Source organism: Talpa europaea (assembly GCF_964194135.1).
Source record: "Talpa europaea genome assembly, chromosome: 7".
NCBI classification, from domain to species: domain Eukaryota; kingdom Metazoa; phylum Chordata; class Mammalia; order Eulipotyphla; family Talpidae; genus Talpa; species Talpa europaea.
Window position 1 is genome coordinate 4954106 of NC_140074.1, and position 18287 is coordinate 4972392.

At 54.0% G+C, this 18287-nt stretch overlaps 1 protein-coding gene across 1 annotated transcript; it reads left to right on the top strand.

The window, feature by feature from the left end:
* Positions 1 to 1184: 1184 nt before the first annotated feature.
* Positions 1185 to 3825, top strand: NAIF1 (nuclear apoptosis inducing factor 1; the record flags this gene model as incomplete). The annotated part of the gene is made up of 2 exons (XM_084239156.1): positions 1185 to 1695; positions 3353 to 3825. 2 exons carry the CDS (start codon positions 1185 to 1187, stop codon positions 3823 to 3825), a joined length of 984 nt encoding a protein of 327 aa, XP_084095282.1.
* Between the last annotated feature and the right edge of the window lie 14462 nt (positions 3826 to 18287).

Below are 18287 nucleotides of genomic sequence, written 5' to 3' on the forward strand. Positions count from 1 at the left end.
GGCGCGAGGCGGGGGCGCGGGCGCGGGCGGCGGGCCGGCGGCGAGGGCGCGGGGACACGCCGGGGCCCGAGAGCGCGAGCGCGGGCTCCGCGATGCCGGCAAACCGGCGGGAGGGGCCGCTTCCGGGAGCCCCGCCCCGGGCGCCACGCCCCCGGACACGCCCCCGGCGTGGCAACCGACCAATCGCAGGCAGGACAGCGACCCGAGGGGGCGGGGCCTCCCGGAGGGCGGCCCGCATTGCCCGGGACTACCCGGATCAATGGAGGGGGCGGGGCCAACCGGGCTCAACCCGGGGCCGATTCAAACTGAGGAAAGCGGGGATTGGCCCAGTAGGGACGGAGGGCGGCAATCACGCTGCGATAGGCTCGGGCGACGTGATTGGCAGGCGGAAGGCCCCGTGGCCAATTTCCATTGAGAAACGCTGCTTAGACGGCGGCGCGGCGGGGACGGGAGGGGCGCGCCTGGAGGGAGAGATCGTAGGTCTCGCTGGGAAACGCGATTTGTGTGAGAGACTGTGAGCGGCGCTTTACGAGGCAGATTTTATGCCCGCGTTGGAATTAAAAATTAATCGGCCAACAGCTCCAGGGCGCAAGCGTTGGGTATCCGCAGGAGGCCGAGTTCGGGTCATCTCACTTCCTAAACCGCCAATAAAATAGCTGAATTTAGCGGTGTAATAGGCGTAGAGCCGGCGAGTGAACGACAGACTGATGTTCCAATGGAAGGGGAAGGCGGTCAGGTGGGCGGAGCGTCCTATAGCGACGGACACACCTTTAGGCCAATGATCAGGCGACTTGCAGTGAGGGGGCGTGATCTTCGTGTGAGCAACAAGGAGAAGGAGCCAATGAGGAACGTGATAAGTGAGGCGCAACCAACCCTTCCCCTGGAGAAGCCCTGGAAGGCGGGACGAGGGGAAGTGGGCGGATCTCCGCACACCCCGGCGGAAGAGGCAGATTCAGGAAGCCATTACGCAGCTGGCTGGCCGCGGCGGGGCCGGTGGGGACTGGGCCCTACGCACTTTGCGTAGCGAGGGGGGTTCCCAAAGGCCTGGGGCTTGGCTTTGGTCAGGCCCGGCCTATCCCCTAAAGGGGGGGTGGGTGAGGGGCAAGGCTGAGGAAAAAGAGAAGGGGAATTGGGACGGTTGAGGGGGATTATAATTTCTTTGAAAAGAGGGGTGGGGAGAGGCTATGGCCGTCCCGGCCAAGAAGAGGAAGATGAACTTCTCGGAGCGAGAGGTGGAGATCATCGTGGAAGAGCTGGAACTGAAGAAGCACCTGCTGGTGAACCACTTCAACGCTGGCGTCCCTCTGGCTGCCAAGAGCGCGGCCTGGCACAACATCCTGAGAAGGGTCAACGCTGTGGCCACCTGCCGCAGGGAGCTGCCTGAGGTCAAGAAGAAGTGGTCAGACCTCAAAACCGAGGTCCGTCGCAAGGTTGCCCAGGTCCGGGCAGCCGTGGAGGGTGGCGAGGCACCAGGGCCCACTGAGGAGGATGGAGCTGGTGGGCCTGGGACAGGTGGTGGCAGTGGTGCTGGCGGCCCAGCTGTAGCCCCTGTGCTGCTCACCCCCATGCAACAGCGCATCTGCAACCTGCTGGGCGAGGCCACCATCATCAGCCTGCCCAGTACCACGGAGATCCATCCCGTGGCCCTCGGACCCACGGCCACCGCAGCCGCAGCCACGGTCACCCTGACACAGAGTGAGTGACCTCTCTCGCCCAGTTCAGCGTACATAAATGGGAAGGGCCAGCAAGAGCTGGGGCAGCCTGGGGAAGGTTGATTGTCAAGGGTTAAAAGTTAGATGGGAGTCTTAGAAGACCACGAGGGCTTCCAGAAACTTCCCAGACAGAAGTGATCTTGTTCTCTTTGGGACGTCCCTCAACACGCAGTCTGGACTTCTGACAGGCTGGGCTGCTCTCAACTGTTTTGCCACCATTTCATGTCCATGACTGAACTGTGTGGTCCTTGGCCATGTCTGTATCCCCACAGGACTTAGCACAGGGTCTGCCACATAGGAGGCAGTCAAGACATAGCTGTTGAATGACTAAATCGACGGGAACAATAATTCCTGAGTTAGATATCAAGCCTAGACTGAGACAGCGTGGGTTTTCAGCACAGCGAACATCAGCAGGCTGTGCTCAGGAACCCCACGGTTCCCGGCGTTAATGTACTTATTCATCCACTCATCAAACATGAACACTGTCAGACCCTGTGCCTGGCACTGGGATTACCAAGGTCTCTAAGATATAGGCCAGTTACACTCCAGTAGGACAGACAAGACACATGTGAACAACCACACTCCCCACTGGAAGAACCTAAGGACTCGGACGAGGAAGGGGCTTCTTGGAGGAGGGTGGGTGGGGGCACACGGTTGATGATGGCACTGAGGGTGGAGAGTCACCTTTTTCACCTGCATGGAGGCCCTGACAGTCCACCTAGAATCCCTTCAAAAGTTCTCAGCTATGAACGACAACGGAATTTACTTTGGTTTGATTTTTTTAGTTTAAGGTTTTGTGCCAAGGCCTGTTTGTGGCTCCTCTGTGATGGGCAACAAGCTGTCTGATTCTCAGTGGGGCGTGCGGGGAACCCTGTATGTGTGAGTGCCCCCTCCCCAAAGGGGTCACATTTCTCAAGGTCAGTGAGGTGGGAAGGCAGACACTGGTCTGTATCAGTTATGGAACAGAAAGGAGCTTTAGTCTTAGATTGACCCAGGTGATCAAGGAGATGGGAGGCATTTATTGGGTACTTTGGCTATGGCTGCCCTTCTCCCACATTCTCCTCTGCGTGACCAAAGGGACATCAAAAAGGTAAGGCGGCTGTAGACAGTTGTGTGGAGTCCTACCCCGCAGCTGCTGGTGCTGCGGGAGCACATGGCCCTGCCTGTAGCAGCTAGAGGCAGCCCGGTGGGGTGTTATGAGTGCATTGGACTCTGGGGCTGGAGAGACCTGGGTGTGCTTCCTGGATCTGCTGAATAAGCACTGTGACCTCAGGCAAGGCACTCCACGTTCTGAGTCTCTGCAAATGAACATGACAGGGAGTCTTCATCATCATGAGGACTGGGAGAGCTAACGAGTGTGAAGGGCTTAGCACAGTGCCTGGCACCTAGTAGGTGCTCTGAGTTTCTTGCTAGCCTTAGTATTAGCATCTTTGCTTTTGCCAGATCTGGGGCTGGCCCGTTGATTACTAAGTAGGTTAGGATTCTGAACCCCTTAGAGTCTAGACTTACATGTGAATACCTATAATGTCAGGGGAGGCCTGAATTCCCAGAACAGAGCTCAGTGGGCTCCTCTCCACCCCTGGGGAGCTTCATTCTTTCTAGAAAGTGACCTGGTGCTGCCTTTGCTTTCTTCCTCACAGTCCCCACAGAGACCACCTATCACACACTGGAGGAGGGGGTGGTGGAATACTGCACGGCCGAGGCACCCCCACCCCTGCCGGCCGAGGCGCCTGTGGAGATGATGGCTCAGCACGCCGAGACCTCTGTCAAGCCACAGGCGCTCAAGAGTCGCATCGCCCTCAACTCGGCCAAGCTGATCCAGGAGCAGAGGGTCACCAACCTGCACGTGAAGGAGATCGCCCAGCACCTGGAGCAGCAGAACGACCTGCTGCAGATGATCCGCCGTTCCCAGGAGGTGCAGGCCTGCGCCCAGGAGCGCCAGGCCCAGGCCATGGAGGGCACCCAGGCGGCCCTGAGTGTCCTTATCCAGGTCCTCCGGCCCATGATCAAAGATATCCGCCGCTACCTGCAGAGCAACACGCCCAGTCCGGCTCCTGCCTCTGACTCGGGACAGGTGGCCCAGAATGGGCAGCCAGACGGCATCATCCAGTGAGGGCTGCCCGGCTCGCCTTCTGCTGTGATTGGATGACACTACCTTGGTCCTGTAAGTGGGCTCCATGATTGGACAGCTCCCTCTTTGATAGAGATGTGGGGGTCCCCTGTTTCTGAGAAATGAAGGAGACTGGGAAGAGGAACTTGTTGGGTTCCTGGGACCTGTCAAATCCTACCACTTGAGCTGCCTTGCTGAGAACCCCGTGATTGACTAGCTGGGGGTCAGGCCTGGGGATGACACGTATTGTCATGTGCTCGGCTTGTGTCTAGGACGGCTGTCAGGAAGGCTCTCACTTGGGGGTCTTCACACAACTGGGGCTCACTGCTGAGCCATCTCCCCCCCACCTCTCGGGGTGCCATCCTTTTGAGTAAGATAATGGCAGTGGCGCAGTAAGAGCTACTCGGGAGAGAGTGACTGGGCCGAAGGAGGAAACCCTTTTCCCTTCTCACTGTGCCTCAGTTCTCAGGGGACTCTGGTCAATGCCGTGCTCCCCCCACCCCACCCAGCAGGGGCCCCCTGACTACCAATATACCTGCCAGCCGGGCTCAGGAATGTCGTGTGCTGTGGGGATGGCTTGGCACCATCTGATCTTCCCCGGTGTCCCCTGGACTGCCCTCAGGTCAAACAGCAGGCTGCTGTCAATCTAAGAGAGTCAACCCAGGTGGAAACATCTTGCCCCTCTGCAATGGGAGGTGAGCTGTTGGCTCCGTCCAGAAGGCTGTTTCAAGCCAGTTGTATTTATTCTGTCTGAGAACCCCTCCTGGGAAAGCCTCCATGACCTCTGAAGGCCGCTCTGCAAATTCAAAAAACTGGGTGCCCAGCACCCCCTGGAGCCCTTTGACACGCTATGCAGCGCCTGTGTTCTGATGAGACCCCCCACTGACTTTTGTGGTATCTGGAGACCTGACTGGCCCTCAGTATGTGAGCGGGGAGAGTCAAAGCGCCAAGAAGTGGGACCTTGGATTTCTGTGCTGGGGAAGAGCAGGTCCACCTCAGGGTGCTGCTGCAGGAGGTGGTATTCCCTGTTTGTCTAGATGATTTCTCCCCATTTGTAGGGAGCCAACCCGGATGGCATTTGTCTGTTTCATTTTCAGAACCGCCATTGATTACTGAGACCCTGCGTCCTCCCGGGTTGTTTCTCAGTTTGGTCCTTTTGCTGCCGGTGCCCTGGCCAAATGTGACCTGAGGGGTAAAGCTCCAGGCTCCAGATCGCAGCTAAACACAGAGGGTGCCGACCTTGTGGGCAGGTTTGTTTAGAATTGCTCGCCTCCACCGTTGCCATCCTGGGAAGATGCCCCCGAAGACGGTTGGGATGTGACTGTTGTCCCACCAGCCTGGAGGGTGCAGGCAGTGCCAGCTGCAGAGAGCTGGAGAGAAATCGAGCCAGAGAGGAGTTGGGTGGCAAAAGGAAAGCCCTTCTCACTGTGGCTGGAAAGCAGCAGCTCCTGGCACCCCAGGCACCCTGCCTCCATGGAACCTGATGGCTCTTCAGGAGAGCTGTGGGGACCCCCCTGAGGTTTCCCCACTGGGTTTGGTGGTTCTTTGGGGTTGGAAATCTGAGCCAATATTGTATCTGTTCCAATTGGGTATAAAGAGGAAACCTGGATCACTTCTATTGGTTCCTTCCAGGTCATAATTTTAAATTAAAGAAATACTACCGTTTTTCATACCCATCTGTGTCTTTATTGAGTATATGGTAGAGGTATGAGCTGCCAGAGAGCACAAGCTGGCACACTGACCTGCAGATCCAATTCGGCCCGCCACTTTTATTTATAAATAAAGTTTTATCAAAAGACAGTCACATCCTTCATTTACATGATGTCGTTGGCTGTTCTCCTGCCACAATAGCAGGAGTTGAGAGTGGGGAGGAGAGGGAAATATATCAGAGTTGGGTGACTGTGACACAGACATCTAGTCCACAAAGTCAAAAGTACAGTCACGCATCTCTTACAGACCCGGATATGCGCTGAGAAATGCATTGCGCGATGATTTCATCGCTGTATAAAAGTCATAGTGTGTAATTACACAAAACTATATGGCCTGGTACACATCCAGGCTTTATGGTACAGCCTATTGCATATGCAGTCATTAAATAATTCTTGCCTTTTTTACTCTCTGTCCCTTTATAGCAAGTCTGCCTCTTCCTGGCTTAGGGCTGTGTTTCAGACTCTGGATGAGAATTGCCTGTGGTGTTACACTTACCCCATCCCTGACTTCACCCAAAACCTAGAATTAGAGGAAAGGAGCACTCTAAGAGTAAGCATTGTAAAAGCTCTGGGTGATTCTGGTGTTCCCTGAAGGGTAAGAACTTTGGTGCAGACACCGGAAGACTTTGACTCAGCTGGAACAGAGGTCACCCCCAGGCAGAGCTGGTTCCCAGGAGTTTCTTCCGAGTAATTGAGAAGTCCTCCCTCCCCCAGCAGATTCTCATGAAGACTCTCCTTTTTTCTGGAAGGATCCCACCCACCCACGCCAGGACGTGGTTATCTCTCTCTCCTGTGTTTAGTAATAATACAAATTGACCATTTTTAAGCCTCTACTCCGCCCAGCTCTTATAAGCCTTACCTCCTTGACTCTTTGCAACAGCCTGAGGAATTAGGTGCTGACTTTGTTCTGTTTATGTCTGATGGGCACCCCCCATCAGAAAAGTTAAAGAATTTGCCTGAAGTCACACAGTTATCTTACTCCCTGGGATGACCAGCACTCAACTTTTTTTTTTTTTTTAAGATTTACTTACTTATTTATTTAAGCACTGGGTACAGTCAGAAGCGGGGGAGGGTGAGAGAATTCACCAGAGCCAGAGGGGGGAGCAGAGCAGGCAGAAGCGCAGCGGGGAGGCCCAGCGCTCTTAACTCTTAGCTGCTCTGACCTTGCTGCTGGGGAGAGGTGGACTCCCCTGGAGACAATATGAACCTGACCTTCAGGAGTTTCCAGGTTAAAGGAGGGCTTCCTGAGAGACAGCTGGAGCTGTCGTTTGTCTGGCACTTGAGCGGGAACACAGCCACCTCTCCCACTCTTAGACTACGCTGATGCTAAAGGAAAGAGAATGGCTTAACATCTAAACCCAGGGTGGTGGCTCGATGGTGCCAGTCGAGGGCTTTCACTTATATTGGGGTGATTTTTTTGAGTTGTCAATCTAGAAAGACAGGAAGCAATTAAAAAGGCAAAGTACATTTATTTGGGATCAAATAATTGCAGTTCAGGCTACATGGATTTAGGAAGATGTTGGGTAAGTGAATCAGGCTTTTTATGCCACTAGCCTCTGTAGCTATCACCTGTGGCTTTGATTGTGCTAATGCTGGAGGCGCTTGGGAGCATGGGCTTGGGGCACGCATGCCTGTGTGTGGACACCTGGAGTAGGGGTGTGGGCATGCTTAAGTGTGCACACCTGAGCCTCGAGGTCAGGGCTATAAGGGCAGCGTCATCAGGGGAAGACGGCAGCTAGAGGACATGTGACTACGGAAGGGGCAAGGTCACCAGAGAACACCAGAGAGCCCAGAAAAAACAAAGATTCACCGGGGCTGGGAGGCCTGCCAACCTCCCGGCCCCCTGCCTTGCCAGTCTGCCGTCTTGGCACTATAGTAGAAAACCTAAAATGGGCCCCACAGAGGGGATAAAGCTGCGTGTGTGTGTGTGCGTGTGTGTGTGCGCGTGCACGTGCGTGCGTGCATGCATGCGTGTGTGTGTGTGTGTGTGTGTGTCTCGGGGTGGTTATGGGAGGAAAAGAACAAGGTGAGGCGAGAAGTTAAGGGAAGGAGTTGATTGGTATTACTGAGGCTCGACTTCCCAGGCTGCGCGTCCCTGCTTACCGGTTCTCTGGCAAAGATGAAAAGGGCACTGGCTGAGTCTCTTCTCGCTAAAAGTCCATAATCTTCAAACAATTGCTTATGGTTTCTTACAACAATTGCTTTATGACCCAGCCAAAGGTCTTTGACCTAGTTCAAAGGAGACAGGTGATATATTTTCTCTGTAATGGCTTCACAGGTGTGACCTTTTTCAGAGCCCTTCCTGAAATGTGGAGCTTTACATAAAGAAATCGTCCCAGCCGCTGGCCCTTGCAGCTCCCACCAGTGAAACCTCTAACACTTTACGCCATCTTGATGGAAGTCTGTCCCCAAAGGGGTCGGGGTGAAATGCATTTTCCCAGACTGTACAACAGCCTCCGAGGCCATAGGTCCCAGTTTTCTCAACTCTAAAATGGGGGTGCTGAGTCAGTACCTACTGGGAGGGTGCTGTGGGGATTAGAGGGGAACAGCTACCATGTGCTGAGTACTTACCTGCAGAAAAGACTGTTCGAAGCACTGTAAGTGTCAACTCATTTCTCGAGGTCGGGACTGAGCATCAGCCGGGGACACAGAAATACTGGCGTGATTATTATCAGACCCAGATACCCCAAGGGTAACTCTCGAGTCTTTTCCTGAGATCACAAGAGGAGCTTTGTCTAAGGCGGTTTGAACCAGATTACAGATGTAGCCCTAAAACTATAAGGTGGCACGGACACTGGGAGCAGAGAGCAGGAAGGAGACAGGGCCAACCAGGCCTGGGAAGCAAGGCCCACAGGGGCAGAGCTGGGTGCCAGGGTCTCCTGCTCCAGGTGCTCTGAATGAGGCTGTGGGAGCCCCCTGTGAGGAGCTGAGCTGCCGCGTGTCTTGGAGTCCATTGAGGCAAGCAACCAAAATGAGAGTAAGAGCCTGTGACCACTCCCACCTGCTCAGGTGTAAGCGAGAGGACAAAGCTCCCGGGCCCCTCCCCCCAGTGTCTGTTTCCCCCACCGTTCTGCTCCAGACAAGTCAGATATTTCAGATGGGGCGATCATCATACTCACTGGGAACCCCAATATAAAGCTCTTGTCTTATGGACAGACTTGTGTGTGCTTGGGGGGGTGGGGCAGCCCACTAGGGCTGTAGGAGTGGAAAAGTACTGAGGACTGACTCAGAGCAAAGTTTCTCCCTCTCTCTCAGATAAGGAAGTCTTGGCAGAGGCACCGGGGAAGGCTTCGGTTGACAGCCTCCAACAAAGAGGCCTCTGGATGGAGGCACCTGAGCCAGGGATGCAGAGCTCGCCAGCAGCGGAGGGTGGGGGCAGCACGAGGCTGGCCACGTACCACCATGGGAATGGCCTCTGGTTGGTCCTGAAAGATCACACGTGGCTTTGTGACAAAGAATGCCAGGCCTCTGGAGTCCGCCTGCTTCATATTTATCGGCTGTGAGTCCTGGCAGGGAGGGGACCCTTTAATTTCCCCTGAGCCTTGACTTCTCGGCTACAAAGCCAGCTGTGATGACACTGATGTGCTCATGGTGGCCTCTCGCGGCCAGGCACGCAGTGATTGCTCAACAGCGGTAGCTGCTTGTTGCAGTGATTGATCGCTGGGTAACAAACCTCCCCACCACTTAGTGGCCCTAAAACAACAATCTTTTATTTGCTTGTGACTTTGCAGCTTGCGCAGGGCTTGGAGGAAGCAGTGTGTATGTTTTCTGTCATCAGCTGGGGTGGGGTAGGGTGGAATCTTTTAAGATGGCTTGAAAGGTGATGCAGTCTTGCAACATGTCTTGGAAGCTGAAGCTGCATGTTGGCAGAGAACTGAGCTGGGACCGTCATCTGGCGGGGGTCTGCTCCCCATGTGTGGGTTCCCTTGCAACATGGTGGCCAGGCTTCTGATCGGAAGAAAGTGGAAGCTACAGTCCTCTTAAAGGGTGGCTGGGATCTGGCAGGGTGTTACTTTGTCATGCTCTCTCGGTCATGCCCTCGCAGGCCAGTCCAGCCCGTGGTGCTGGGGGAACACACTCCACCTCTTGATGGAGTCATGGCCTGTGCACACGGCCAGGCGAGGCTTCGCTGGTGGCCGCTGCCGGGAACAAGCTGACACGCTACTTTTATTATAAATGGGGTCAGGACTCCACTCCCAGCAGAGGTAGCCTCTCCCCATGTCCCTGCGGGAGTGGAGGAGACGCCCTGCAGGCCACTGGGCTGGAGACAAGGGAGAAACCCCCATTTTGAAAGAAGCTATTGAAGCTACTTTCGATTTCCTATAGCTTTGAGTCAAGAGGCCCGAAGAGCCTCCCAGGACAGGGGCTGTGTGGGCTCCCTCTACTCTGGGACCTGGGCCTAGGGAGGGGTCCATCTGAGCAGACCTGCTTGCAGAGCTCCCTGAAAAGACTTCTGGGGCCCTGGGGAGATCCAGACTGTTGACTGGGGCCCTTACAGCGTGGTGAGGTGGTCGCCGAGCGGAGCAGGCAGGGACAAGCCCACTCTTGGTTGGAGATGAATTAAACTTGGCGTGGATGTTTGCAAAGGGGATCTTTCCCTTGAGTGTCCCGTCCAATGACAGGGGCCCAGAGGCTGTGCTGGATATGCCAGTTTTCTGCCACCCAGGACTGTCACCTTCTCTGCCTACCTCTTCCCGTGCAAGCTCCTGGGGCCAAGCATGGATGTTATTGTCTCAAGAGGCTCTTTCCGACACCCCCCTATCCCTGCCAGCTCTCCCCCATCGGGGACTCCTATGGTGCTTTGCACTTGCTTGTTCTCCCACTGACGCCCGCCATGGGAGCCTCTGGGCTTCACGGAGCTTGTTCTGGCTTAGCCCACCCCTGCAAAGGGTACCTCCATTCTCTGCTGGAACCCCAGTGACTTGCTTCTGCCCATGGCCTCACCCCTCACCACTAGTTAGAACTCCTCAGATCCCTCAAGTGCATCTGTTGTCGTTTTTTGGGGCCTGTGGGTTTAGACTGCGGGGTCCTTGGGTTCACTCTGGGAAAGGTGTCCCCAGAGCTCCCGTTTCAGCGAAACGCAGCGAGTTTCCCAGGCAAGTTTCTCCACGAGACAGAGACACCAGTTATATTTAAAGGGCAGGTTTATTAGGAAAAGGGACAGAAGAATGAAGGACACTTGCACAGACACCAGCGGGCAGGAAGAGCTGCCCCAAAAGGGACAGGTTTGCTGAGAGAGGCCTGCGTGGTCACAGGCGGGTGGCCTTGAGAAGAGCAGCCTCCGCCGAGGGAGCTCAGTGACGAGAAGCCCTGGCAGGTACAGGGCACGGGCAGGCAGGAGGCTGCTGCCCTGCGGAGGGAGAGAGTTGGTGAAAGAAAGCAGCTGCAGGGGCCTCCCCGGTGGTGCAGCGGTTGAGCGCTGGGTTGCGAAGCTGCCCGCGGCCTCTGCAGCGCCGGTTCGATCCCCGGCTGCTCCCCGGCCACCGGAGGAGGGTCCCACATGGCGCGCAGACCTCTCCTGCCGCCCGCTGCTCCGGTCCTTCTGCCTGCTCTGCTCCCCACTCTGGCTCTGGTGAATTCTCTCACCCTCCTGCGCTTCTGACTGTACCCAGTGCTTGTGTAAATAAATAAATAAATCTTTAAAAAAAAAGAAAGAAAGAAAGCAGCTGCATAGGCACAGGTGGGCAGATGGGCTGCTGCCCCCTTATGAGGGCTGCGTTAGGTTTTATCATCTTCAAGGAGGGGCTCATCTTAGTGGGTGGATGGTTTGTGCCCCTGACCCTCCCTACAGCAGTCTGGTAGTTTCTGGTGTTGCGCCTCCTGATCTGGGTGTTGATGCTTCAGGGTCTTGGTTTCTATAACTGGGTTAGTGGATGACGTTCCTCCCTTCTGCCCCCACCTCCTAGTGTGAGTCAGGTTCTTGACCTTGTATCTCCTGCCCTCCAGCACCCGCAGGAGCCTCCCTGCCTCCAGTTCCACCTGAGGGGGATTTGGAGGCAAACCTAACCTGGCCAGTCTCCTGCCCTTCACTCAGTGTGAATTACAAGCTTTCGGAAAAAAAGTCCTTCTGATGGAGTTCAGATGATGGGGCTAGGCGCGTGGGGGTCTTGGGTCTTCTGAGAAAGAATTCGGCAGCTGTTCCCATTCATCAGCACACGGCAAGGTTACCAAGGAAAAGAGAACAAGGAAAAAAGGGCCTGCAAAGAGGTAAGAGCTGCGTTTTGCCACTGAAAGGCTGTTCTTTTATAATGTTCTTTGATGGAATTATTATGGAAATTTTTGCCTTGCGGGTCGGATTGGGTTGGTCTTTTAAAATCCTTAATCCTCCTGTCTGCCCCCATCTGTGCCTAGTAATCTTTCCTGACTCCACCTCGGATTCCTGGAAACTTCCATAGCTGGTTTACTTAAGATTTATTAATTGTCCTGACCCCACCTCTGGTGTTTGTCCTGTGAAACCTTCCATCCTAAATTTTTCTGTGCTAAGATTCCATCACTTTTATAGTCTGACCTGACCCTGTTTTCTGTCCTGTACTCTCAAATCCCACTGAAAGTTTGTTTCCTTGTCAATTATAGCTCCATAAATCTGGAAGAAAATTATAAAAAAAAAGTTTACTTAAAAATGCCAGGCTCGGGCCTCCCCAGTAGCGCAGCGGTTGAGCGCTGGGTTGCGAAGCTGCCTGCGGCCTCTGTGGCGCCGGTTCGATCCCCGGCTGCTCCCCGGCCACCGGAGGAGGGTCCCACATGGCGCGCAGACCTCTCCTGCCGCCCGCTGCTCCCCTCAGCAGTGTACTTCGGTCCTTCTGCCTGCTCTGCTCCCCGCTCTGGCTCTGGTGAATTCTCTCACCCTCCCGCGCTTCTGACTGTACCCAGTGCTTGTATATCAATCAATCAATCAATCTTAAAAAAAAAAATGCCAGTCTCTTTTTCTAGCCTCCAAGTCTTTGCCTTTGCTGTTCCTTTTGTCCAGAACAACTTTCTTCCTTATCACTTTCCTACTGTTCTCCATCCTTCACGTTCAACTTGGCACCCCTTCCTTCAGGGAGCCTTCTTGGGTCACATCCTGTGTTCCCTTCCTCACACACTCCTCATGTTTTGTAGTTGCACGTTTGAATGTCTGGGTCCTGCTCAAATGGGGTATCTCAGCCTCAGGACTCCTGTAAGTTGGTTTTCATTTCCCCCACTTGTTAGTGGGAGAGAATAACGCCAAGACTCACCTGGCGCATGTGACTTGTGCGTGGCTGAGCTGGCCTTCCGCCTGAGGTGTGCTGCCGCCCCGCCTCCTCTCTGTGAGTCAAGTTCCCGTGAGTGTGAGTGTGAATCAGCCTTCCAGAGTGTCAGCCTTGACCATGGATCTGTGACAGGAACCTGGGGTGCCCTGCCCTGACTCACCCTGCCCCACCTAAGCGCGGTGGCCTCGGGCAGGTAGGGCCCGCACTGAGGCCTAGGAGGATTCAGCAGCCAAATGAAGTGGCCGAGAGCCAGGTGGGGCTGAGCTCAGGCGACCCTGACCTCTAGTACTGGCCCCTGGGAGGTAATGCATTTGAAAAGAAGAGGTAAGGGGGCCCTATCTGAGAACCCCTCTCAGCACCTTCTCCAAGGATTCTTTAACCCTGAATTCAGCAACTAAACAACCTAAGATGCCAGCCCCTGCCTGGGCTGAGGCTTAACTCACCTTCACATAACCTGAAACTTACAGCTTTTTATTTTTAATTTTTAAAAAAGACTTATTTATGCACACAAGAACTGGGGTGCAGTCCAGAGATGTGGAGGGTGAGAGGATTCACCTGAGACAGAGTGGGAAGCAGAACAGGCAGATCTACTGAAATACATTGTTGAGAGCAGCGGGCGAGTCAGGAGCCGTCAGCTGCGCCATGTGGGTAGCTCCCTGGCCCGGGATTGAACTTGTGCTGCAGTGACTGTGGACAGCATCGTAGTGCTGAGACTTAACCCCTTGTGCCACCAGGGGGCCCCCTGAAACTTACATCTTATTACACAATGTTATTTCTATAAAAACAACAAAAATTAGTTGAAATAAATCTTGACAATTAAAAAAAAAGGGGGAAGTGGGGGAATGTGGGTCCGTTCTGCTGGTTATTTCTTTCCTTTGTACAAAAGCAGCCAAAATTGGGGGTTTTATGTGGAATCTTCTGGTTTATAGGGACTACTAAATATTTGTAGACTCTGGGGGAGCCGAACAAATCACTTGTGGTTAGAGTGACCCCTTGGAGATTAGTTTGTAAGCTTTGAGCATAATTTTTCAGGGGCGGGCGGCTTATGCCCCTTGTGAGGAGCCAGAGGCCGGAGTGGCAGATTCATTTGAGTCTCAGTCCCCCTGTCCACGCGATGGGGGTGGGTTGACCATCCCGGGCCCCTGTAAGTGTTGTCCCTCCTCTGCCCTGGCTGGGTCTGACTCACCGGGAGGAGCTGGGCTGGGCTCTTCGCGGTGCTGGAAGCTGAGTCAGTTTCACACACATGGGCAATGGTGTTCACATGCCAACTGCCCATCAGGAACCAACACAAAGGGGCTCTGGTCATGTCAGGGATCCCCACTTTTTTCAGGCAGGCCTTCAGCAGGGTCCTGCCTGGGTGGGGGCTCCGGGATCTCTTCTAGATGTTTTTAGTGCCTGCCTAGCGCCCAGGACTCCTCCTGGCTGGACACTCCGGCTTGGTTTGAGGGACCATCCCTCCCCTGTGCTCAGTTTGTGCAGTTTGGGAAGGGATTCCAATTCTGGTCTCAGTTGGTAAGTGTGCGTCCAGGAGAAAAACACAGTCCTCTGTCCATGAAGAGTGGTCAAGGGACTCAAGGGGTTCCTGAACCCAATTCTAATGTGGGTGTATGTGGAGGCCTCCCCACAGCAACAGGTAATTCTCAGACTCCCGTGTGGTGTCCGAGAACTCAGCTCAACCCTGACACCAGGTGACAAGCTCAGTCTCCCTGGACCAAACCCAGCTCATTCCCCACGCTCCTGACCAGCTGGTTATAGATCAGAGGTGCCCCCACCTGCTCCTCAGGTTCAATTAATTTCTCAGCGGCTCACAGAACCCAGGAAATCTGTTAACTCACTAATTACCAGCTTCCCAAGGCCGGAACCTGGGCCAGCCAGGCGGAGGAGACCCAGGCCAGCCTCCCTGCTCCCGAGGCGGCTGCTCTCCCAACCCTTCCATGCACGCCCTCGCCAGGAAGCTCCCTGAAGCCCCTCCTCTTGGGCTTTTCGGGATGCTCCATGACATACGTATGATTGGTTTAAGTCATCAGCTATTGCTGATTAAACTCAATCTCCAGCCCCTCTCCTCCAGGAGGTCTGGGTGGGAGTGGAAGTTTCCACATTCTAATCAGAGGAGCAGCCAGTCCCCAGCCTTAGAGTCTGCCCTGGGACTTTCTCAGCTGGAAGGGAAAAAACCTGGGGTTCTAGAGAGCCCCCTCCTGGACAAAGCTGCCCTCGTCATGCAGCTAACCCTGCAGAAGGCTCTTCAGAGACTGGAGATTTCAGCTCGGGTCTCAGCACTCAAGGCCCCGCAGTTCCTGAAGCGAGATTACCCTCCGGGGCTAGCAAATCTCCCGTTTTGTTTACCCCAAGCAAGAGTTCAGGACTGAAAGCATCCTAAGGCTTTATCCTATCCTCAGGGTCTGCAATTTAAATTCCAGGTGGAAACAGCTTCAGGGGTTGCCTAGACCAGTTGTTTCCCTAGTTACAGCCTGAGGAGTGTTTGCTCTGGGATCACCTGAGCTGTCCGCACCGCTGCTGCCGCTGGTGTGGCTCTAGGGGTGCGCTTCCCCCAGTTCCCAGGGGAGGCATCTGCCCTCTTCTCCTGACTGCCTGCCGCCTGCAACCCCCAGCTCCTCCTCCGCACCCTTTTCCTCTCCACCCTGCTTCTTCCCTTCTCCCCTCCCTCCCCCCACCCCATCATGTCTGGAACCCATGATTCCTGCTTCTGCTCCTCTGGCCACAGGTGATAGGAAGGGGAGTGGATACCTCGTTCAAATTGGGCCAATCCCTTGTCCCTCAAAATCTGAAATTGGGGTTCAAAGACCGGCTCTGTTTTTGTACCTGTTTGAATCCTCTTCCCTCTCATGCCCCAGCAAACCAAAAAGGTCGCACAGCAGAGGAGGAGCAGGGAGGGAACGTGTGAGGAGAGGGAGGGTGGAGAGCACCCCACACAAAGTGACCCTGCTCTGAAGCCCCCCAGCCCTGAGCTTCACCCTTAAGGCCTCTCTTCCCCACTATCTGCTCGACCACCCCCTTCTCATTTTGATTACCCCTTCCACCTTTTGTGGTAGTTAATTACAAGTAATTTATTACTTGCAACCTAAAGACCTTTATGTAAGATGCAGTTTTTTTTTTTTAAGATTTATTTTATTTGTGAATATAAAAACTGAGGTGTAGGCCAGAAGTGTGTGTGTGTGTGTGTGTGTGTGTGTGAGAGAGAGAGAGAGGATTCACCCGAGACAGAGTAGGGAGCAGAACAGGCAGATGTACTGAAATACACTTTTCAGGGGAGCAGCGGGCAAGTCAGGAGAGGTCTGTGGCACCATGTGGGTCAGCATCCTGGCCGGGGATTGAACTGGTGCTGCAGTGGCTGCGGATTGCTTCATAGTGCTGAGACTTAACCCCTTGTACCACCAGGGAGGCCCCCTAACTTGACTTTTTAATAAGTATTTAATGCTTTTTGTATATCTCGATACTAGTCCTTTGTCCCATATATTTCTGCAAATATTTCCTCTGAGTCACTGCATGCCTTTTCATTTTTATCACAGGCTCCATAGATTCCTTCGATACGCTGAGTCTGAGAACTTGTCTTGGGTGATAAGCTGTGCAAACTTTTTTTTTTTTATAGTTTTTTTTTTTTAATAGAGGCATGTTTTTATTTATTCATTTATTATATTTGTTTGTTTGTTTTGTTTATACATGCACTGGGTATAGTCAGAAGCGCGGGAGGGTGAGAGAATTCACCAGAGCCAGAGCGGGGAGCAGAGCAGGCAGAAGGACCGAAGTACACTGCTGAGGGGAGCAGCGGGTGGCAGGAGAGGTCTGCGCACCATGTGGGATCCTCCTCCGCTGGCCGGGGAGCAGCCGGGGATCGAACCGGCGCCGCAGAGGCCGCAGGCAGCTTCGCAACCCAGCGCTCAACCGCTGCGCCACCGGGGAGGCCCTGTGCAAACTTTTTTTTAAACAATTTATATGCACTTTATTTGAAGCAATCCTGAGTATATTTATTTCTAAAAACAAGAAGTGCAAATTCAATCAGCAGCCAGGGGTGCTAGCCTCTCTGACCTCCCCCCAAAATAAAGAGGGATCTCCCCCAAAATAAAGAAATAACAAATAAATAAAAAAGCAACAAAAATAATCATAAAAGTAAAGCAAACAAAAGGATCCTCAGATGTTATTTGGGATGGACAAGAGAGGGAACACCCCTTAACTCCACCCCTGCTAGGAGTGTAAATTGGTGCAAAGTCCTAGGAGAACTATTTCCTGATGATTCTACAGAAATCTTTATTTTTTTTTATTTTTTTTTTAAATAGAGGCATGTTATTTATTTGTTTGTTTGTTCTGTTTATACATGCACTGGGTACAGTCAGAAGCGCCGGAGGGTGAGAGAATTTACCAGAGCCAGAGCGGGGAGCAGAACAGGCAGAAGGACCGAAGTACACTGCTGAGGGGAGCAGCGGGCGGCAGGAGAGGTCTGCGCGCCATGTGGGACCGGGGCCGGGGAGCAGCCGGGGATCGAACCGGCGCCGCAGAGGCCGCAGTCAGCATCGCAACCCAGCGCTCAACCACTGCGCCACCGGGGAGGCCCTCTACAGAAATCTTTAAATTCAAGTTCCAGTGACTTAGCCAGTTCAGTTCTAGAAATTTTTCTGAAAAAATAAACAAGAGCAGTGTCTATCCCAGTATCTATGGTTCTGGGGTTGTGCTGATGGGAGGGGGCCATGGGCACACCTGGCTGGCTGACCCCTGGATCTTGGTACTATGCCCTGGTGCTCAGAGCCCCTTCGCCATCGGGTGGGTGGAAGGCTCAGAGGACCGAGAGGTCAGTGGGGCTGGAATTGACCCACCATCCGTAAAGTCCAGTGCAGTCCATACTGGGTTGTATCAGGAGCCCACTCTGAGCCTCACCTGGCCTGACCCTGGGAAGGCTCCAGGCTCCAGGCTTTAACCAGTCACCACCAGTGCAATCTGGAAACCAGGGATACTCAAAGGACCTAAGAAGAGACAGCCCATTTGTTCTCCAAGCAGCAGTGGTTTCCCTGGGACTCGGGGAGGAGGGGCCTTGATCAAGGCTGGAGCCACTGCTGGAGCTGGGGGTGAGAAGGGAGCTGGGAGCCTGGAGACTTGAGTTCTAGATTAGCCCTTGTTTTGCTGTATCACATAGAGCTGGCACTTCCCCTTCCTGGGTTCTAGTCTCCTCAGCTGGACAGCAAGGAGGTGGATCAGATAGCTAGGTCCCCTTGGCCCCTCCAGCAAGGATTAAAAGCCCAGGTGCTGGAACCTGCCAGACCTGCATTCCATTTCATCCACCATCACTTTTAGTGACTTGGTGTGTGCTGTTTATAGAGACTCTTTGTACTTCAGTTTCTCATCTCAGCTTTAGGCTCTGCATGTGCTTCCCACATGCTTTGGAAAAAAGATCCTCCTGGTCTGCTTCTTCCCATCTCTCCAGCTCCAATAGCTGCTACTATCTCCCTCATCATCATGCTCCAGCCCCGCGGGAGCCCCTGAGCTCCTCCCACCCCAGGGCCTTTCTTCAAATATGCTC